Source organism: Lygodium microphyllum, chromosome 27, assembly GCF_053477565.2.
Source record: "Lygodium microphyllum isolate KBCC chromosome 27, Lygodium_microphyllum_v1.1.10, whole genome shotgun sequence".
Lineage (NCBI taxonomy): Eukaryota > Viridiplantae > Streptophyta > Polypodiopsida > Schizaeales > Lygodiaceae > Lygodium > Lygodium microphyllum.
In genome coordinates, this window is record NC_141161.1 from 111,995,120 (window position 1) to 112,017,947 (window position 22,828).

General features: G+C 43.1%; 1 protein-coding gene across 1 annotated transcript; it reads left to right on the plus strand.

Annotated features, from left to right (window-relative positions):
* Positions 1–1,921: 1,921 nt before the first annotated feature.
* On the plus strand, positions 1,922–3,543 carry LOC148012715 (uncharacterized). The gene is made up of 2 exons (XM_087669198.1): positions 1,922–2,433; positions 2,550–3,543. Exons 1-2 carry the CDS (start codon positions 1,922–1,924, stop codon positions 3,541–3,543), a joined length of 1,506 nt encoding a protein of 501 aa, XP_087525324.1.
* Positions 3,544–22,828: the final 19,285 nt, after the last annotated feature.

Consider the following 22,828-nt stretch of genomic DNA (forward strand, 5'->3'; position numbering starts at 1 on the left):
GCCCTAGATTGATACGGCAAATTGCATTTTTTTAACTCACCTGCTGGAACCAAAAGAGGTACTTTGTTACCTGCTGTGGTGGTGGAGTCTGTTTTTGAGTTACTGGGAGTTTGGCCCGCTTTTGGGATGCTGTTGTTGTCAGATTGCCCTTTTTGTGGTCCACCCTCAGCCTGATGTTCGCTTTGTTGAGGAAAGCTCGCTGACCTCCAGAAGCTGCATGGTTGTCAGACCTCTCAGCTTCTTTGAGGCTCTCCCTTTGGAGGTAGGGGCTGCCTCCACCGCTTCTTCCCAGTGGGTCCGAAGGGCCTCCCATGTTGATTGGTCCATTTCCCAAGGCCCATTCGCCTCCTCCACCTCCGAAACCTCCACTTTGACTCCTTCCCTAGATGCCATGGTGATTTTGATGAGTGTATTGAGCTGATAAACCATTGAATAATGGGTTGCCAACGACGTTCCCAAAAGATTTATGTAGTGAACCCACCATGCCCTTACAGAGCTGATTGTTGTTCCACGCCCAGAATGCTTCAGGGTTTATATTGACGTGCTGCATATTGATATCTCGGTCCATCGCTCTTTCTGCGATAGGGTTTCACAGGAGAGAGACGATTCGAGGTAGAAGACACGCAGCGCAGGCATCCAAAAGGGACCGCAATGCTTCAACGTGTAGCCCAGAGAGAGACGCACGACTCGAGGTAGAAGACACAGCAGAAGCGCTTCCTCCACACCCTCTGGACTCCTACTCGGACTCGGACTTGCACCTACTCGGACTCGCACATACTCAGACTCGCACCTACTCGGACGAAAAGCGAGCTGACGAACCCGAAAAGTCTTCTCGACTCTCTCTCTCTCACTCGAGAGGTTTTGGGTCATGAATTGTACTTTTTATTGATCATGAATTTAAAAAGACTTTTTAAATGCTTGATTAGATGTGCCCACTTATGGGTGTCTACCAATTGTACTTTTTACTAGTCACGAATTTAAAAAGCCACTTTAAATGCTTGATTAGACGTGCGACTTATGCGCATCTACCAACGGTGTCTAGGGTAAGAATGATCAAAACAATATTTACTATCATTGCATATTAATCTTATTGTTTCACGCAAGTTTGGTTGAGTAGTACTAAAGAGAGTGATAGCAAGGATATGAAGCGTGGTTGGGTACCAAAGAGCATCGTAGCGAGAACAACAATATCCGTGTACATTTGTGCTCCAAAATTACACGTTCCCCTTCCTCTTTAGACTAGGTCTTGGAAGCTAGTATTCATTATATGATGAACCTGTTCACAATACTAGCCTTGAAAAGTTTTAGGAGTATTAATCACTCGTCAGGCACATATAAGAGATACGTTTACAAATAGAAACGTACAAATTGTGAGATTATGCGAGAACCTGAATATAGAGTACCGGGCTTTTTTGAAGGCAGGAATGAATAAATTAAGAGCTATAGATGTGCATGCGACTTGGCGACGTATTCTGGGCTTGGATGATTCTACGCATGCAATAAATAATGAGTGCGTTTTGGATAGCTATCTTCGTCGCTGCTTGTAGGGATGTACAAAACTGAAAACTGTAGACTGTGAATTACGCTTGTACTCATTAGACAAGAAGCCAGCTACTGCAATTCCCTGGTGCAAAAACAAGAGCTGTTATTGATCTTCTTCTGGCGCGACAAGATAAATTTGCCAGCTTGCACTTTGGGAACTCAGCCGGCTGGACATATGACGGTTGACCTCAAATTATTACAGATGCTTCTTGTCTGTAATGGTCTTCCGCCCAATTAGCGGAGCAGGCAGGCTATGATGACGAGACCGTTGATCCTCAGGTGGATCGTCTGAAAGAAAGAAGTCGATAAGCTCATGCAAATCCAGCGCACAGAGAGAGAGAGAGAGAGAGAGAGAGCTGTATAGCTACTCATGCAGACCATGGAGGGCGTCGTCAGGATATCATTATTGTCAATTCTAGCACTGTTCGTAGGATTTGCAAATGCCAATCACATGCTGTTAGCTGTGTCGTACGACACGGCTTGCGACGCACAGCTCAAATCATGGTCTGCGCTGCCTAGCCATGATGACCCGGCGGCAACCGAACCGACCTCGCGTTCTGATTGGTTGGCCGGGAGCATCGTGACGGGGACGTGGGAGCGGGCCGAAGCAATAACGGACGGCGCAGATCATCCGCAGCAGCAGCAGGATCAGCTGGTGGTCGGAGAGGATCACGGCGGCTTTTTCGATCTGGTGAGCGCGCAGAGCTTAGGCTACGCCGCGCCGGCAGCCGTCGGCCACGTGTCGGGCAACGCGAACCTCCGGGGAGCAGGAAGGCTCTCGCGAGCGTACGTGGCCCTTCGGGTGGCAGGCGTCCTCAACTCCATGACCGGAGATGTATGCATGGTGGCTTGCAGATCAGCGCTCACATCCAGTAACCAGCCACAAGAATGGTAATAATTACTTCATCGTAAGCTGGATGTGTATGAAAAAACCTAGTTGCGCCTAGTTCGATCTTTCAACTTGTGAAGAATGAAGAATATAAATTAATTGTGTTCGACCGGCGCAGGAGCACGAACTTCAGCAGTGACTGTGAGATACGGATAGTGCTGAAGATGAAGTATCCTAAGATAGGATTTCTTGAAACGACTGTAGAGGGTAGCCTTGAGAGCCTGCGACAGCCCCAAGATCCTCTCTTCTTCTCGCCCTTGAAGATCCATGCCCTGGAAAAGAACATCAAAGAGCAGCACGCCCTCTACATCGCCACTCTTGCCATCAAATTCGGAAGCATTATTGTGGAGCTTGCCCTGGTGATCGTCCAGATCTACTACACCAGCAGGCACGTGCACGGCTACTACATTTCCACCCTCGGCCTCGTTGCACAAATCTCCATCTTGGGTTTCCGATGGATTAGGGCCCTTTATCTACCCCTTAAGTATTATAATAGGCTTAACTACAAGTTTCTGCTCACGTCATGGGCATGGATCACCCCCGTCATCAGCGACTTCTTCCTCATCTCTGCCTACCTTGCCTTGGTCCTCATCGTGGCCCTTAAATTGCGACGAAAACCAAGAATGGGCGTGGATGATGCAAAAAGTGAGAATGTCAAGGCCAATGAGCTTCCTATATGGCTATTCGGTCTACCCGCCTATTTTATCGTAGGGTTGGTACTTTGGTGGTGGACAAGTGGCCTACAAACTTATCTACAAGTGGTGCTCTTTTGGTGGTTGCTTCCCCAGATCATAGCAAATGTCATGTGGGATTTGCACTGCCAACCTCTCCTACTTGTTTTTATTGTTGGCGTCTCTCTTTGCCGATTTGTGATGCTCACGTTCAACACATTCAGGCCCACAATTTATGGGTATGATGACATCTACAACTTCCCCCGAAATTGGTATTGGGGGGTGTCTTTGTCTCTTGTCCTCTTTATGGCAATGGCATGGTCCCAACAAGCCTATGGGGGAAGATGGTTTATCCCTAAGCGTGTCTATGGGTATCAACAACTTGAGTTAACAAAAAACTCCCACTTTAAGTTTGAGGCTAATGATGGTGAGGAGCTCTAATCAAAATGTTTGATAATGCTTGGTCAACTCTGCTAAATGAAGTATGTAGAATACAATTGTATACCATTGGGAGTATACCCCAAATATACAAAATGAATTTTCTTGGAATAGGTTTTGGACAGTACCTAAATTTCCTAAATTGTAAATGTGTTCAAAGTTTCAATGTATTGAGCATATTAGGACATTCAAAAATGGGAAATTCTAATTCTTAGAATGAAAGTAGCCACTTCTCAAGTATTACATACTAAAAGCATGCTTAATTCATGAGTGTCAATATTCTTATTCACATTGACCCTTCACACATGTAAGACTTAAAACACCAAACATCTAGAAGGACCATTACTTTCACTTGCTAAATTTGTAAACCATTACTATTAAGTTCTAATTGTCTATCACTTGACTTTATTTATTCTAGTCCTCTTTGAAGAGCATAAATTTTTCTATGGCCTCTCACACTATAATAGTAGTAAATTATTCAAATTGTTTTTTGTGTGATTTTATTGAGCAAGAAAGTGAGTATAAAAGCAAGTAAGAGTAGCTGAGTTAACATATGGGTGATGAGGTTGTATCCAATAGAATGACAAGTTAGACTCTACATCATGTCATGGAATTTTAAAGACTACGTATGATGATGGCACCCCTTGTTGTAACAACTAAAGTCACATTCAAACCAACTCTAGGAAATTTCAAGCCTGCCTTTGTATTAGATTTTGTTGGGTATCACTTCTATTTTTGTTATTCTTTTGGGTCTTTGTTACATACTGTCCTTTATTTCCACTATAATGATGATTAGAAGTAAAAAACTAATGGTTTGTATCAAATCAACATGCAGGTTACCAATGCACTCACTGTTGTGACCATTGCAACACTCATAAGGTGCCTCCTCTCATGGGACCTAGGTGGAGGTATCTTGAAGAGAGAATCGATTGTAAGGGGATATAATAGTTTCATATTGGTATCTTAATACCAATATCTACTACACATACCATATTGTTAGATCTAAACTTAATAATGAATTTATTTTTCTCTATGGCTAAATGTGATTAGAAGTTAATTATATATTTTTAATAATAATTATTTTTGGACATAGGTTAGGTCTATAATACAAATTTATCAATGTTGGGTGGTTCAATGAATATTTTGTATTAAAAAAACCATTAAAAAACAAAATAAAAAAATAAAAATAAAATCTAAATAAAACAAAAACACTAAGGTGCTTGATTTTTTCGAGTTAGTGGTGTTTGTTTTTTTAAAACTGGATTCCTTGCATTTGGGACTACTCCTTCAGTCTTTTGCATACACATCCCTACTAGGTATTTATTTTTTCCCTGTATTTATTTTGATTATCCCTTAATCACAATTAATTGCTAAAATGAACTATATTCACCCACTTTTTCACGCGCATTCGCGCTAAACACACAATTTTCTAATAATTTAAAATCAACCAGCCTTTCACTTTGCACGCGCTACGTGCACTTAAGAGGCACCTTAATTGTTAATAAAAATGAACCAGTCATCACAAAAAAGCACACAATGGAAAAAACACACTCCACATTACCATTAATTTTTAATTAATGAATTTGCATTTAGAGACCCCAGTCTGGGAATCGCAGTCTGGGTTTTGATAAAGCACTACTTCACCCTAATAAATTGTAATTAAAATTTTAAGAAGGAACTGCTGTTTCTTATTAAGGTTTATAACCTGATAAAATGTCACCCATTGTTAATAATTTCCTAAAATGAACCCTTCATTAAAACCATCTCCCCTCACTATACTTTTCCCCCCTTTTTAATAAACAAGCTTCGTGGAATGGGCGCATAAAGTCCTCTAAGTTAAAATTGTTGGTCAAAGTTATGGTCAGGTCCTGATTTAGATTTTTATGGTATTATGGATTGCTTATGTGCTATGATTACGGGTGCGGTTGTAGTTTTTTCTCTCTCTTGGATGATACAGGGTTTTGGGTGCCTGCTTGTTGCATCGCATGAAGTTTTCGGTTGCATAAGTATCAAGGTCATGCTGAATTTTTTCTAAGATGTGGGTTGTTTGGGGTGGTAAATTGGTTAGTTACGTCTATATGTGTGTGTCCTTCTTTTGATTGATTTCTTTTTGATAGCCCTTTGGTTATTTTGCAGGCATTCTTTGTGATTGTCTGTGTTGTGGTGTGTGTGTTTTCCATTTGAATGGCCCCTCACGCTCCTTCTCCTATCCAGTATGTCCTGTTGATCAGTAGGGATTATTCTTCCCTACTGGCTTTTGAGCCTATAGCGAAAGCAGGACTTGCGACTTTGGTGGCTGCTTCATTCCCATTGATTCCAGATGATCCATCCCTATGTGATGAGTTTCTTGCATCATACAGTAAGAAGTCGGGCTTGGTTCATGGTGCTTCCATGGTATTGACACCTTGAGGGTTAGGGAAGGCTTTGTCTCTTCCCTACAAACGAGAGCCCTTTGTTACAGCTAGACAATTATTCTCCAATGATGAGATTTTCAAGCTGTTACAAAAGCAAACCAAAGAGATTTTGGATGTCAAGAAAGTGATAAACACTTCACGAGTATCTTTTTCCATGATCACTGATCCTCTTTGGAAGTTAGTCTGCCAGTTCCTCCAAGATAGGTTTATGTCTGCCAAAATACCATCTCATTATATTTTTCCATGATCACCGATCCTCTTTGGAAGTTAGTCTGCTAGTTCCTCCAAGACAGGTTTATGTCTGCCAAAACACCATCTCATTATTTGTCCAAATAACTCATCACAGCTTCCAGGATGGTGTTAAAAGGGGTGGCTATTGATTGGAGTACTTGCCTGCTTAGAAAGATGGACCAACATTTTGGCAAAGTAACCAGAGGGAATGTCACAAATGTCACTTATGGTTCCTACCTATATGCTTTCTTGACATACTCAGGTCTTAAGAAGGGAGTGCTACCACCTCCTCTATCTGATCCAGTACCTCCCCCTCCACCTTCAGAAGAGTCCGAATCTATGGACATAGAGGATCTTGATTCCCCTCCTCCACTGGTAATTCAGTAGAAGCACTTGAAGCGTGTGGCAGATAAAAATCCCTCAGTTATTCCTTTAGTCACAATTCCTGCTACATCTGGCAGTGACCTCTTTGCTTACCTCACATGTAATAATTTGTTCAGGGCACATAGAGAGGGTTCTTTGGAAATATCTGTCCCTTCACTAAACAGTTTAGTGTCAGGATATGCTATTCCATTCCTTTGTAATGACATCCAGAGTTCGATTGAACTTTCAGTGTGACAGCTTGTGTTCAACTGTAATATTTCCGCACACTGCGTACCGTAAATATTGCCTTCCCGCACGCCGTGTAAACCCTGTGCAAGGGTATTCCCTACTTCGTAATTATTTGTAACTTAATCCACACCATGCACGTTCAAAATGAGGTCTCCACGTTGATAATTAGAGGCTGAGATTGGAGACCGTAAAAGCCGCAAGGGAACACCCTTTTTGAAGGGGCAATTTGGATAAATCAAGGCAATTTTTTTTATTATTATCCCTTCCCCCAGCCGATGCATGGCTGGAGGAGAGGGAGTGTGGGGAGGAATGGCCAAGGAAGGAGATGGTCAGATTGCATGAGGAGGAGTCCTCCACGTGTGTGGAGGCCCTCTTTTCCCCCCATGCCTATATAAACACCCCCTTTTGGAGAGGGGGGATGAGAACAATGGGCAGCAGACCGTGTGAAGGAAGGGGTGGAAGGGACGGACGTGCTGGACAAGCGTGAGAAGGGGAGATGACGTGCTGAACGGACGTGAAGGGAGAGGCCGGACGTGAAGGGAGGAGGCCGGGCTGTGTGAAGGAGGGGATGCCGGACGTGGAGGGAGGAGGGCGGCTGTGAGAAGGAGGAGGTCGCCGTCGCCAGCCGCCACGCTGCCGCCCAGTCCACCATAGCCGCCGTGAAGCCGCTCGGCCCTTCAGTCCGCTGCCGCTGGATTACGATTTCCCCCCCCGTGTACACAGCTGGCAGAAGCTTCTTAAGAAGCTTCTCTAGGAAGCTTCTAAGGGGGCTTCCTTAAGCCCCCTTCCCACTACATTTCCCCCATAGGTCTATCCACACCCCCGGGACTTTGAAGAGAAGGAGGCGACGAGCCTTCTCACCAATCACCCAATAAGTCCATCTCGAGACTTTGAAGAAGAGGGGGCTACAAAAACCCCTTCCCACCAGTCATCCTTGGGCCGGGATTTTGAAGAATAAGAGAGGAAGCCCATAAAGGCCCTTCCCACTAATCACCCATAAGGCCCTAGGCTTGGGATTCAGAGTTTCCCTTTTTCCGCAAGGCCCACAAAATCCTTCCTAAACCCGGAATTTCAAGGTGGATTAAAGCTCTCAAACCTCCATTGTCCAAAGGACCTCATAAGAACCCTAAGGCCTTCCCAAGTCAAATTCCGCAAGTCAGAACTTCGGTCAAGGAAGCCATATCTCAAAGGAAATTGCGCATACAAGGGAGACGGACCAAGGTCATAAAAACTGCAAGCCAAGGCAAAAAGTTGAAATCCACAAAGGCTAACTGGAGATCGAATTCGCGATGGCCTCTAGAAAGATCACAAGGTGCGATGCGGGAGGTTCACCCCGAGCATACGTGGATATTTTCCGGAGTCCGCAAGTCCAGGTTTTATCTATTTGGATTCCACACAAAAGTATTGAAATTATTTACGATAACTTCACGAATTAGGAAGCACTCATGCATGTTCGAATTCAACTAGTCAAGTTAAATGCAATTGGAAAATGAATTGGCTATTTGAACATTTATTAGAGATAGCTTAAGATATGAAAATTGATCATTGGTACGTTCAATGGAGTTAATGAAAAGAGCATAAGGTGTCTATGCATTTGCAGGACCTTATTAGTAAGTTTCCTTTTGTGCATTCAAAAGCGACGAGCCTAGGACAACTGTTGCCTCATTACAAGGTTGAAATTATTGAGGTACACCTTTTTACTAGGCATGGAAAGATTAATGGCATGTCCCATTTTTAGATAGATCTTCCTTGTAATGATTCAGGAGGAAAAGTTAACACCCATAAGATGTTATTCGAAAAGGAATAGAAGGGCACGAAAATGATCTATGGACTTGCAAGTGGCATGATTATTTGATGTAAGTCCTAGTAGGACCTAGGAAAGTTAGTGTCCAGATTATCAGGCATTTTTACTTCGCCAAGGAAGGATAGGGTTATTGTGAACTATGTGATGCGTAGAAGCAGTGAATCGCATGTTTACACGTATTGGTGTAGTTGGAACTATTGATCTAGTTTATTACCTTTGGGAAAAGTTCATTCTTGTCGCAAGACAAGTATATTGTGTTGTCTAAATCACATAAACCACAAGAGATTCATTTGGGCATGGTTCAGTCGATATGATAGGTATCCCAAGTGCCAAGTGCAATAAGAATTCGACCTAGTTTTACACTTGTTGCCAAGTCTAAACCCGCAAACCCAAAGATCTTACACATGTTCACGAAATGTCGAATCAATTGGATGTTCATGCATAAAATGATCTAAGGTTTCATCCTAAGGATCACTCGTACAGATGATGAAACTCCGACTGAGTTGGAAATTCCTAGGGCCGTGGGCCAATATAATTAGGAATGGATTGGGTAAGAAGATACCCTAAACCTTGCTACTCGTCTGGAGGTAACTCCGTGACCGGATAACGCCATTCAATGGGTGAAATGATCCCGTGGAATAGATGCAACACATGTGCAAAAAGTTGCAACATCGTATAAACTTGAGATCTGTCCACAAGAGAGTTTTTGTCATTTCTCGAAATGAGGTTGGCAAGTTATTGAAAGAATTTAACTTATAGGAGGATGAGTAATCATCCTGTTACTTCACCTTTCTTGGGGAATAATTACCAAGAAAAAGGAGAGTTAGGTATTTACCTGAAAGCAAATGACCAATCAATAAATTGAAGCGACATGGTCGCCAGGATTTACTATTACCTAAGGTATTGATTAAGTTGGGTTAACAGGGTATGGCCCTAACCCAAGGATAAAAGGGTGAACAAACAAACCCTTGGGGATCTTGCCAAAGTCGCAATTTGATCCCAGGTCGAATGCTGGATGCATTCGGAGAGAATGATTCACTTTTTAAACAGTTGGCCAAATAAAACGACCACTGGAATTGATTGTGCTTGTAATAGTTTAGAAAGCACTGTTTGCATTGTTTGCTCAAGGAACTAAAGGATGAAAAGATATCTAAAACTTCAGGTTGAAGCCTGAAGGGAGAGGCAGCTTCAGTTACCCTCGACTGCCTGCCTGACCCTAACCAAGGGGGTTGTTAGCCGCGCCGGGAACGTGGACCGAACCCGCCGTGAGAGGTCTCTCCGTTGAGTTCTACTTGGAGCAGGAGGACGCTTGGGTGCCAGGGGGGGCTCTGGCTGTAAATCCCTCGCCTTCCGGGCCCTGCACAAGAGACTAACGTGACTCGGGATTGGATCTCGAGGCCCGCATACTAGTCTACGGGCGGAAACTTGGATTAGTGATCCCTGGTGGATTACTGGATAGCCTTCGGGCGGATTATGAATACGCCTACGGGCGGGAACTCCTTGTATTTCAAAGATAAAAGGATAAAATGATAATAAAGAAGTTGTTTGGCATTGTTTTCTTTATGTCCTGTGATAAGATTACGTGAAGGAACCAGTGCATAACAGGGCTAATCAAAGAAGCTGTTTGTATATGTCAAACTAATGTGGTAGGCAATTACATAACTAAAACAAACCGAGGAAAGTGCGGAGGATGGACCATGGGTCCGTCCTACGGATGGGTGGTCCCGGTTAGCCGGGAACTTTTCTCAAAGTCTTCGACGAACAGCAGGTTGATCTTCAGCATCAAAGGGAATAACGAAGACGATGACCTAGAGTTACATCCTACCCGATTTATGCTGTTTTAGGGGAACGGAATGGGACTATGCCTTGTGGCAGAGAGGTCGAGCCTTGCATCCCTCTCGTTTCCCATTCTCCTTGAACCAAGTGCAGTGTGAATCCGCTTCGGATCTGGCGTTTCTGCATAAAGTAGTTCGCTCGGGTCTGACGCTAGTTGTTGCTAGCTAATGACCAAACAGGAAAACCCAAATTCAGGTCGATCCTAAGTGGGAACGCCCAGGATACTTCCGCTACGTGGCAGACGCGGGAAGACCTAGATCGCAAGTCCTGTAACATTCCATGGGAGTGCCGGGCGGAGCTTTCTAGACATCCTTCCCGATGGACTGCTAAGACGTGTCCGGGATGATTCTAGTGGACACGTTACATCAACAGCTATATACTTCTTTCTATGAAGAACTGATGTAGTCCAGAGACTAGTTGCATAAGGCAACCTCAAAGTTAGCCTCTGCTAAAGACACATTTGCAGATCTGTTTAAGCAGATGGAGCAGCAGACCCAGATGATTGAGACCCAGAGAGAATATATATATTCTTTGAAGATTTAGTTAACAAAAGCTGAGTCAGAGGTCACTCGAGTCTTAGAGGAGAAAGAGAGAATGTCTAAAGAAGCTCAAGAGTTTCAGACTCTTTTAAATACAAAACTGTCAGCCTTATAGATTGTCATAACAGAGTGGAATCACAAGCTTCCCAGATTAAGCAGTTGCAAGACCAACTGACACCGTCACGGTCCTTTCCTCCAAGCCCCAATGTTCCTATTATTCCTTCTATCTCTCAGCAGGACTTGGCAGTTCTCCAAAGACAAGCCACATTGTGTCCCTTGTTTCAAGATAAAGTGGAAAGATTGCAGTCTAGGATGGATTTGTTATGCTCTACCTTTGAGCACTTTCAGGAGTATGTTCCTCCGGACCATTCTTTCTTTGTTCACTATCAGTTGCAGAAGTTTGCCTTCTATAAGAAGCTTTCAACGATGGATCTTCCTCTTCCAAGGGATGGTTGGAGTAGGGCTTGGTCTTCTGAGTTGCTGATAGAAGTGGTTCATATGGTTTTTGAAGATTTTGTGAAACTTATAGGACTCCCTAGACCACTCAGTGAGTTAGCAGAAAGGGATGTCAATGAGGGTATTAACCTCCCTATATCGAAAAGGGTGGGGTTGGAAGAGGTTAAAGATTCTAAGAGGCTGGACCCAGACCGTGATGAATATGAAGATTTTAATGACCCGGTGTTGATCCCCAAGGGGAGGACTAAATGTCCTCCTCTTTATAGGGATCTCCCAGTGTTTTATGGGTTGCCAAATGAGGATCCGATGATATACATCGAATGCTCATATTCCCAAGTACCCTAAAGGGAGAGGCAAGGAAATGGTACTAGAGCCTCCCAAGAGGGTCGATCAAATCATTTGAGGAGTCTTGTGATAGATTTCTAGATGAGTATGAAAAGAAGCTCCCTATGATTCAGGTCTTAGGGCAGCTTATGCAGTCTAGACAGGAGTCTTATCTTTCTGTTAAAGAGTATGCTAGAGCCTTTGATAGTACTCTTAGGCTTTGGTCAAGAAGAGCCAGTGCACTACCAGATGATGTGCTATGTGAGCTTTTTCTGAATGGCTTAGAGATTAATACGCAAATCCAAGTGGGACTGTGGAATCCTAAGTCGTTAAGGGAAGCAAAAATGCATGCCATTGATTATGAGGGTCATATTCAGAGATGTTGGGAAAACTTTTGGAGTTTTCCCTGCTCAGTACAAGTGCATCCTAGCTTCCAAACATTTCTGCAAGAAGACAGCTCACTTGTTGATACCAAGGCAGCCTATGAGGGGAACCTTGGTGGCCAAAATCTCAAAGTAGAGAATGGCCATCCTATGAGTAGTAATAACATGCCTCTCAGCGAAAAGGTTCCAAGCCATGTAAGTCCCATTAGGTCTTGCAACACTTCCACGAGAGGTAGTTGTGATGGCAACATGGATGGAACCAATGGGCCTATGAGTGTTGATAAGCATTCTGTATGTGGTTCTAATTTTGTTGCTAGTAAGGCTCTTGAGAGACCTTTGGTGTCGGAATCATGCTTCCGGGTGGATGTTGTTCCCTTCAGTGAAAGCATGGTTCTTATGAGAAAAAATTTACAGTATGGACGTAAACAAGTAAAGACATCTTTTGTAAAGAGGATGCAAAATGCTAAAAGTCCACCTATGCTTCACAAAGGTCATAAGGATGTGAGGCAATTTGGCCATAGGGATAAGTTTGCATTGAGTTCATTAGACCAGTGCAGCAAATTGAGGGAATGCAAGAATATTAAGGGAAATGTGAGATGGGCTTGGAGACCCAAAATCTCCAAAAGTGTGGCAGGAGTGTCAGATGCAAGGCCAAGGATCCCATCTGGATATATTTTGTCGAACCCCCAAGAGGATAAGACTGGATATACATCTGACAATATACATTGCCTTGGGATACACCCATGTGATGTGCCTAGGCTTGAAGGTCTACCTAGTTTGGGTCACAACACTGATTTATGTGAAAACCCAAATAGGGGAGGTTTGAATGAGTATAACGCTATGATTATTTCTCTCAAAAGAGCAACTCATCCGCTTGAAGGACCAGTTTATTTGGATTGCAATAAATGTAGGACATGTGAGCCCACTGAGGCCATTCATTTAGCTCATAGTGCCCAAGAAGGGATGGGTCTTATTGGTGAGTTATTTGTGGAAAGGCTTGGACTTGTAGCTTAAAAAATAAAAACCTAAGATCAAAAAATACAAGATCAAGCTTTTAGCTGACTTGCATGCGTAGCATGGGGCTAGTCGACCTATGATATGCTATCCTCGGCACCCTGGGTAGTCTGATAGGGTGTGATGTATATGCCAAGGACATCAGTATTACGTGGACTAAAATGACCTATCTAGTTTTAAGCTAGGAAGGTTAGCTGCTTTGGATATTACATCCAGATTTTGTTAGCCTAAGAGGGCCGATTAGTTTTTGTAGTGCATCGATTTATTTCATTAGGCCAAGAGGGCCAGTTGTCTGTATAGTACAGGTGCGGTTAATGGTTTCTTGTTGTAGTTCTGTGCGAGACAGGTTCAAAGAAGAGCTGGGAAGGAGCCTTTGTTGCGTAGAAGCTTCTCGTGGCCCTATCCAGGTGATATCTCTTATTTTCGAGTACCGTGGTTTTCTGCTATATGTGTCTGTGTGCTTGTAGGAGATTTTCTTTTCTTGTTGGGGACCGGCATCCAAGGCATGAAGTCCCAAGGTTTAGGTTTAGTATGTTTGAGGGAGGTCTAAGTAGTCATTGCCTCTTGTAAAGACATTGCCAGGCATTGAAAGACCTATTTGAGAAGGTAGTTCTAGTGACCCTGTTCTGCTAGCCTGCTAGGCAGCCGTTCTAGGAGTTCTTGTTAGTTGTGAGATAGTTAGAGAAGCCTGCCGACGGAAAAAAGATAATGAAAGAAACCTTGAATATCTCAAAGACAATAAATATATATGAAGGTGTGTAAAAAGGGGTTCTAACCCCCTATAAAAATAGAAAAGAAAAGAAAGGAAAATTTATACGCAGCTGATCATCGCCTTGTGAAGGCCTGGTAGGTTCCTGGGGACGAGTTAGACTCGGGGTCGATGCCTTATCTTCCTAGGGGTGGCATCTTGTTGGAAAAGAAGAAATTAAGGAAGGTTGGAGCGAAAATAAAAGTGAGCGTCAGAAAAGGATTAAGTGTCACCTTGCGAGGGCTTGGTAGGTTCTTGGGTACCAAGACAGGACCTGAGGCCGATGCCCTGTTCTCCTTAGGTCACTACGCTCAGCTCCCTGCTTTTTACATGCCCAGGTATGGAAAAATAAAAACCTAAAAGAAGAAATGTGCTAAAAGAAAATACTTCTTGATCAGGCTATAGGAGTCCTCGCCTAGTAGGAGCTCCTAATTGTGTTGTCCTTAGTTAGGTAGGTAGTTCAGACCACCACTTAGGGTGACCTCTTTGACAGTTCTTTTTAGTTTGGCCGTGTTGGAGCAGTTGGTTAATGACTAGCTTCGGACCTTCTATCAGATTATGCTAGGCCTACTCCTTGTGGATGTCATGCCTTGGTTTTATCAGGTAGTAGGGTGAGCATTGTGCTGTGTTTTAGTATATGTCTATTTTGTATCAGCTTGATGCTTCCTTTGGTTGTTTTGTGCAGATCTGTTGTGGGATCCGACGGGCTGAGTCGCCCTATCCCATGGTCGCCAATGAGAACGGAGTTCTAAGCTCGGGATGTCCCTAAAATTTTCCAAAAAATCTAAAATTTAGGGGAAAAATATTTAACATCGAAGGCGGTGGCTCAAGCTAGGACGATTTTAAGCACAAAGTGAAATACAACTCTTAAAAGGTGCCCGAGCGACACTTGTTGATTTTTGATAAATTTTCAGACTGTTGTGCGGGTTGTCAGGAGTTACCACTCAATGCGGGATGTCAAGCTGGACGCCTAGAAATTTACAGCACTCAAACCGGAGCCCGGACGGGAAAATGGCCACAAAATTGGCAAGATATGAAAAGGTGGACACTTGGGAGGCCAAAATTGGGCATGCCTTTTGAGTTCCCCCCCCCCCCCCCCCTCAAAATTTTAAGCATACAAGATAAAAAAATGTGGAGACAGGATGGAGGAAGAAGGCGCCATCTTCACGCCAGAATTTACGCCAACATGGGGATGGATGGAGATTGCAGCCTGCAAGTAACCCACATGACAACTGATCATACCCCTGATCTTCTCCCTCTTTGCTGGTCTTATCACCTGTCTTCGCCCGTGAAATGGCTGTGGGAATGAAGAGAACTAGATCTAGTCTTTCTCTCTCCTCCCTCTCTCTCTCCTAAGGGGCTATTCTTGTGTGCAAGAGGAAAATGAAGAATGGTGAAGGAAAGCTTGTCTGGATGAGACCGGATTGCTTCCGGATCAATGAAGACATGAAGATTGCTGATTTTGAAGATGCTGGACATTGAATGAGGGCTGACCCACAGTCCCGTACCCAAACCGAGATCCCGCGGCATGAAGCCTAAGCGGTAATTCAATTTTTATGAAGAAAAAATGAGTTTTTATGCTATTTGATTGATGAAATATTGTTCCCATGGGCTAAATATGCATTATGTTGTTGTTTGCTATGAGTTTTATCAGTTTATGCTCTGAAAATCAAAAAATCATAAGTGATATGGCTGAAATTAGTGGTATAAAACCCGTAAAACACGCATTTAAGGGGTAAAATGGGTTTTTTTTTGCAAAATAAATGAGAAATATGAGATATAACATCAACAAAATCTGAAATTTCGCTGTCAAGGAACCTAAGGGCCACAGCCCACAATCAATCTTAATTTCTAGTCATTTTTTATTGAAGATAATAGGAAAAAAATACCAAAAAATGGTGAAAAATGGGTTTTAAATGGGAGAAAATTAGAAAACGGTCAAAGGAAAATTCCAAAAAAATACATAAGTGTTTGTGCAATGTATAATGAAGGTAGAGCACGAGGTTGGCCTTGGTTTATCCTCATTTCTATGTTTCTGTCCGTGTTTATCGCTTTCTTTATAAAGAAATACACATAAAATCGCTCTTTCACCTATCAACGATTGCAAAACATTAAGCGGTAGGGTGAGAGGGGAGTTTGAGCATCAAAGTATGATTCTAAAATCCGATTTATGTGTTGCATCATGCCTATAGGACGTTGTTTTAAAATAAAGGAAAAGGCAGCATGAGCGTAAGGCTCGGTGTCTGTTCTCTTTGCAATACATAAACGCTAGCATGGAAATCATGAAAAGATTGGTTTCACACGATGCACAATGTTGAATTTCTTTTGTTTGTGCACTAAACCATTCACATTATGCACTACGCATGGTTCATGGTTTCAAAGGAAAATCTCATGGACTGCATAGTAATTGTTTTCTTAGGACTTTGACCCACGATTGAGAGTGTGAGGTTATCCCTTGCGTAGGGTAGAGGGTCGGTTTTCCTAAGGGACTGTTAAGTGAGGACACATGGTACATCTCCTGGAAATACGAAAGATATAAAAGAGAGGAGTTTGTGCTCGTTTGTTTTGTATGTTTAGCAGCACATCAAAGGGCTAATCCCTGCGATATAGGAGAGCTGCAGTGGGGCCACGGTGTTTCTATCGAGAGGCTACCTCCATATGTGTGTGATCGTGGCATTGCCAATGTGTAAAGGTTCTCCCTCTGAGGAGTTTAAGGGAAACGTTTGACTATAAACTATAAACGCATAGATTAAGCTTTAGGGCAGTTTGTCCTTCAGCATTAGATTGACACTCCTGGTCCGCAAGGCCGTGAGGGTGTTTGTGTGTCATGAGCATGAGGTCCAGCTAGTGCCATAGCCAATGCCGGCCCATTTTAGGTCCCATAAAAAACCCACACTCTATATAGGCCTATTGTTATATTAATATTCAAAATATAAAATTACAAAGTTGTACTTACAAGAGCCTATTCATAGGCATCAAAGGAGCTACATCACTCCTGAATTACAACAGCCTATTCAGAGGCATCAAAAGAGCTTTATCACTCCTAAATATACAACATGTAAAATAAGGATAAGCGACATCACTGCAAAATATAAAATCTCCAAGAAATTCCTTCAACTGAACTTGGGATGTAAGCAGTATATCTATCATATTAAAACTTAAAGAAAAAAAAACGTTACAGTGACATTAGAACAACACAAGGTACGAGAGACGAAAGGAAGAGAAGAGAGAAGAAGAAGTGTGTCAACTGAGCACACATGATAGGAATATATAGAGGGGACCTAGGGCACCATATATAGACAGACTATATATAGCTAACACCCCTGCTCAAATAAAGGTCCCTTACTATGGATGGAAAAACCCTTGGGGGCTCAAGGGAAAAACCCAAAGCTCTATATAGACCTACCATTATATTAATATTCAAAATATAAAATTACAAAGTTGAACTTACAAGAGTCTATTCATAGGCATCAAATGAGCTACATCACTCGTGAATTACAACGGAGCTACATCACTCAGGAGCTATATCACTCCTGAATTACAACAGCCTATTCAGAGGCATCAAAAGAGCTTTATCACTCTTAAATGTACAACATGTAAAATACGGATAAGCGGCATCACTGCAAAAGATAAAATCTCAAAGAAATTCCTTCAACTGAACTTGGGATGTAAGTAGTATATCTGTCACATCAAAACTTAAAGAAAAACATTACAGTGACATTAGAACAACACAAGGTCTATAGAGACGGTTCGCGACGCCGCTCTATAGAAAACATAACACATGTGGGGCCCCATGAACATAATATAAATAAAACAATTTGTCATCAGCTCGAATATAGACGCTCATCAGCTGGAAAGAATATAAACGAAATAATGTGTCATCAGCTGGAAATAATATAAACGAAATAATGTGTCATCAGCTGGAATATAGACCCTCATCAGCTGGAAAGAATATAAACAAAACAATGTATCATCAGCTAGAATATAAATGAAACCATGTATCATCAGCTAGAATATAGACGCTGATTAATGGAATAACGAACGAGGACGAGAGAGAGAGAGAGAGGAAGCTTATCTGCTAAGTGGCTCTCGTAAGCTACCATGTTTCTAAACAACCTCTCTGTATCATCTCCCACTCTTATTTTGGGAAAATATAGAATGGCCTTCTTAGCATCGAAACTAATTGAGTTAATGTAACCGGTTTGCTTATACTCACTGAGTGACTTGCTGTTAAAAATGTGGGTAAATGTAGGACCCAAAAGCATTGCTTGGATGAAACTCCAAGAACCAAGAAAGCCCACTCTGGAAGTGATTCTAAACAGCAGCTAGCTGAATAATTTTTCAAAGGACTCCTAATAATGATCTGATTGTGCATCACCATCCATGACCAACAAACAGAACTGTATTGCATCATTAATATAGGACTCCATGAATTGGATATGTAATATCTACTTTTTCGAAAAATAGATCTGACTGTTCATTTCAAGACTTCTAAAAGCTCTACAAAAGCAACTCCAAAAGAAACTTCTTATATCACAGGACTCAAAAACTTGGTTTTTGAAAGATTAACTTTGTCATCTTCATCCTGAACAATCAGGATAAGCATCAAAGCCTTCTTTCTCAACTTTTGAACTGTGTCCCATCAATGCAGTTTGCTTATAGCCACTGTGAACACCACAAACATCTTGAAGGATTACTTTCCTCCAACTGAGGTGTTCAATACTACTGGATCCCTCTTACTTGTTCATGTTCTAGATACATTGACTTCCAGCAACTCCATTGAGGGGATTATAGCCACTTTATAGCTGAGATCCCAATATTTTGAGCAAACAAAAGCCAAGAAATTGCAGCACATTCTGGATAGATTGATCTCACAAATCTTTATGGATGCTTCAAGTTCCAACAGATTGGGCTGCTGGAGAAAGATATCTCTGGAATACTGGCAAAGCTTCTTAGTCTCTTCCTCAGAAAGTTGAACCTATTTTCCAGGCCTAGTAGGGCTGCTGGAGAAAGATGTCTCTGGAATACTAGCAAAGCTGCTTAATCTCTTCCTTAGAAAGCTGAACTTTTTTTCTAGGCTTGGTAAACCTGACCTCAAGGAGAAAGGCCATCATGCTTGAGACAAGTTCCTGGGTGCAAACATCGCGAGCAACACGCCCCCCAAGCTGGTGTGGCTGAGCCGATGCCGTCCCATATGTCGGGCATGGTGCCATTCGGAGCCCAGCCCCATAGGTATCAGACCGAGATAAATAAGCCCCCGTAGATGGCATAGGTGTGGGCGAACTCCTGCTTCTGGAAGGTGGGGAGGATGCTCAAGGTGACAACCAGGAAACCGCCGAGGACAAGGAATAGCGAAGCCCCCGTAGATTGTTGAGATATCGAGCTCCACTCGTGATACGCCAGGGTGACCGTTGTGTATTTATGTCACCGACTTGTCAGTTGCAGACACGGTTGGTACACCACCCATGAATAATAGCTACATGATAGCTATCCTTATCTACTCTAGTTCGTGGCTCCGTTAGTATGCCACCTTAGTTAGTTGAGTTTGGTTTGAGACCCATATATAGGGTTCTTCTATTTCTTTGTATGAGAGTTCTTTTGGCTTACACAACTAAGAAGAGGAAAAATGTTTTCAGCCTCCACCCTTGTGTGTATTCCCCCATTGTGCAAGCAAGAAAGCTACAAGTGAGACTCCTTCCTTCTCTCCCACAATCTTGACATGGTATCAGAGCCTTGTTCGTGGTAAGGAGCTTAAGAAAGCAAGCCAAGCTCGCGGTGTTCTGGTAAGAGGAGCAGTGTTGCTTTCATTTTCTGTTTTGGGAGCAGATCTCTGCAGGTAGCACAGCCGAAAATTGCAAGAGTGCATTGTCTCAGGTTGAGACGCCCTTTGCGGTGAAGCAAGAGGGCAGTATTTTTTTGATTTGAGGCCATTTCGGGGCCTGTTTTGGAGGCGGAAGTTTTCTGCACGCACTCAGGAAAAGGCTCAGTTTTATGCTGTGCAGCCACTGTTCTATAGGTCGGTGAAAAGTTACTGTAGAAATTGCATCGTATGCTTATACGCAGAGACATTGGGAGTTTCAGAATCATCCTTGGTTCCTGTTTATGCAAAATCGTCACTAGGAAGTGACTGTATGGTCAAATACCACTTTCGCCAGTTTTTGCAGATTTGCCCTTGTGAGGGTGAAGCTGTGTTTTTTGCAGTGACAGAATTTTTTGCAGTATTCTGTAATGGCGTCTGATTCTCTGTCACAGATTGTCACTGAAAAGCTTGACAAGAATAACTTCCAGGCATGGAAGTTTAGAATGACGAATTTCCTTATGGGAAAAGGATATTGGGAATTTGTTGCAGGAAATGAAGAAGAACTAGTTCTTCCTGATGTTCCCAATCAACAACAAATGCAGGCATTCAAAGCATGGCATGAGAGAGCCAGGAAAGTTATGTACTGGCTGTCTATCAGTATTTCAGACTCTATGATTGTGCATATTCAGGATGCAAGTACGCCAAAGGAGGCATGGGATACTTTGTCAAAAATGTATAGCACAAATACGCAAGCCAGGAAAATGCAGCTCAAGCAAGAGTTGCATAATGTGCAAAGAGAAAATATGAGCATCAATGACTACCACATGAAGATGAAGAAGATTGCAGATGCACTTGCTTCCATTGGGTCGCTAGTGGAAGATGATGATTTAGTTTCTGTGACCTTGAATGGTCTAGGAAAGGATTATGCATAGTTCCAAACATCCATTTCCGTCCGTGAAAGATTTCCTGATTTTGAGGAGTTGATTGCTCTTCTAATTTTTGAGGAGCAGAGAAATGGTGGTGCATCTTCTTCAGGAGGAACTTCAAAAGAAGCTGTCTTCTACTCAAATGCTGGAAGAGGTAGAGGCAGAGGTAGAGGAGGCCGATTTGGAGGCCGTGGTAGAAATCAGGATATGCAGCAAACTCAAGAAAACCAGTCCTATGGAGGAGGACATGGTAACTCTAGAGGCAGGGGGAGCCAAAGAGGTCGTGGTGGATGGTAAAGAGGCCAAAATGCAAACAGTAATGTTGAATGCTACTACTGTGGTAAAATGGGTCATATGGCTAAAGACTGCTATAAAAAGCAGAATGACATCATGAATGGAAAACCGCAACAAGAAAATTATGCATCTTCTAGTAGACAAGGTGATGACAGAAATGAGCACTTGTTTATAGTGCAGCATATGAACAATTTTGTGACAAGTGCAGAAGAAAGCAATGATGTATGGTATGTTGACTCAGGTGCATCAAACCACATGACAGGTCATGCAGAATGGATGGAGGATGCAAGAAAAATGGAAAAACCAGGATTTGTGGAGACTGGTGATGATACTGCACATCCTATTGTGCAGATTGGAAAAATTCCTTTGTCTATGCAGGATGGGAAAAAGAAATACCTGTCCGATGTATTTCATGTCTCGAATATCACCAAGAATCTGGTTTCTGTTGGTCAAATGGTTAAGCAGGGCTTGCAGGTCAGATTTAATCCTCATGGATGCTTTGTTGAGGATATGAAAAATAAAGGTCGCTTGATAGCAAAAGGAAAGAAGAAGGGCAGAATGTTTACGTTGGATGCAGACATGTCTGAATTGAGTGCAGCAATGTTTGCACATGGGACCGGTGTGTAATATTTCCGCACACTGCGTACCGTAAATATTGATTTCCCGCACGCCGTGTAAACCCTGTGCAAAGGTTATCTCTTGCATTGAAATTATTGGCAGTGTAATGTGTGATCCGCACGCGTGAAATGGGGTCCTCCGCATTGGTAAATCAAAACCGGGAGCTCAAAACCGCAAGTCTCACAAAAACACCCTCTTGGGAGGGGCAATTTTAAATATTCAAGGCAAATTTTTTTAATTATTATCCCTTCCCCCAGCCGATGCATGGCTGGAGGAGAGGGAGTGTGGGGGAGGAATGGCCAAAGAGGAGAAGGTCAGTTTGCATGAGGAGGAGTCCTCCACGTGTGTGGAGGCCCCCTTTCCCCATCCCTCCCAAGACCTATATAAACACCCCCTAGCTAGAGGGTGCTGAGGAGGTGCCGGACGTGAAGGGAGGAGGCCGGGCTGTGAGAAGGGGGAGGTCGCCGTGAAGCGCCACGCTGCCGCCAGTCCGCCAGTCCGCCATCGCTGCCGCCCAGACCGCCAAGCCATCTCAGGCCGCCGCCGCCACGCTGGATCACGACCCCCGCCCTCGACGTTGCTGCAGGGGGTCCAGAAGCTTCTTAGAAGCTTCTAAGAGGAGGGGGCTTCCTTAACCCCCCTTCCCACCACATTTCCCAAAGGCCCATTCATACCCCCCTCCCCGGGACTTTGAAGAGGGGAAGGTGAAGCCCGTAAGGACCCCCACTAGACCCATTGAAAAAGGCTTTTCGCAAAAAGACTTTAAAGCCATTTTTCCGCAAGCGCCATCCCGCAAAGGAATCTTCCGCATACGAGGAAAAAGGCAAAGGTCGGAAGGTCGCATTCCGAGGCAAGTCAATTCGTAGACCACAAAGGCAAATCAGAAGCCGAATCTACGCCTACGATGGCCCCAAAAAGATCACAAGGTGCGACTGCGGGAGGTTCATCTCCGAGTATACAAGTGGATATCTCCCCGAGCCCTCAAGTCCAGGTTCTTTCAGGTTATTTTCCCATAAAGAAATGATTAGGCGCGCTTAGTTCATAAGGGAGATTGCATTTTTACGCTTAATTTTAATGCATGTGGAAATTGGAAAAAAAAATACATTTGATAAAGTATCTCTTGAAACATTAGGCAAGATTGAAATATGTCATGAATTTGAAACGAGTTATCCACCTTAGAAGACTAGTTGCATGTAGTTTTTTTGGTACATTATCAAAGTACTGAGCCTAAACTTAGGGCAAAGAAATGGAATTTATAAGTGCATTCTCTTTCGTCCTAGACATGGTAG

Bases quoted from the DNA above. Each gene is read 5' to 3' on its own strand.
- LOC148012715 (XM_087669198.1), top strand. From the start codon at position 1,922: ATGGAGGGCGTCGTCAGGATATCATTATTGTCAATTCTAGCACTGTTC. The intron at 2,434-2,549 runs GTAATAATTACT...CGACCGGCGCAG, and splicing joins AGTAACCAGCCACAAGAATG to GAGCACGAACTTCAGCAGTG.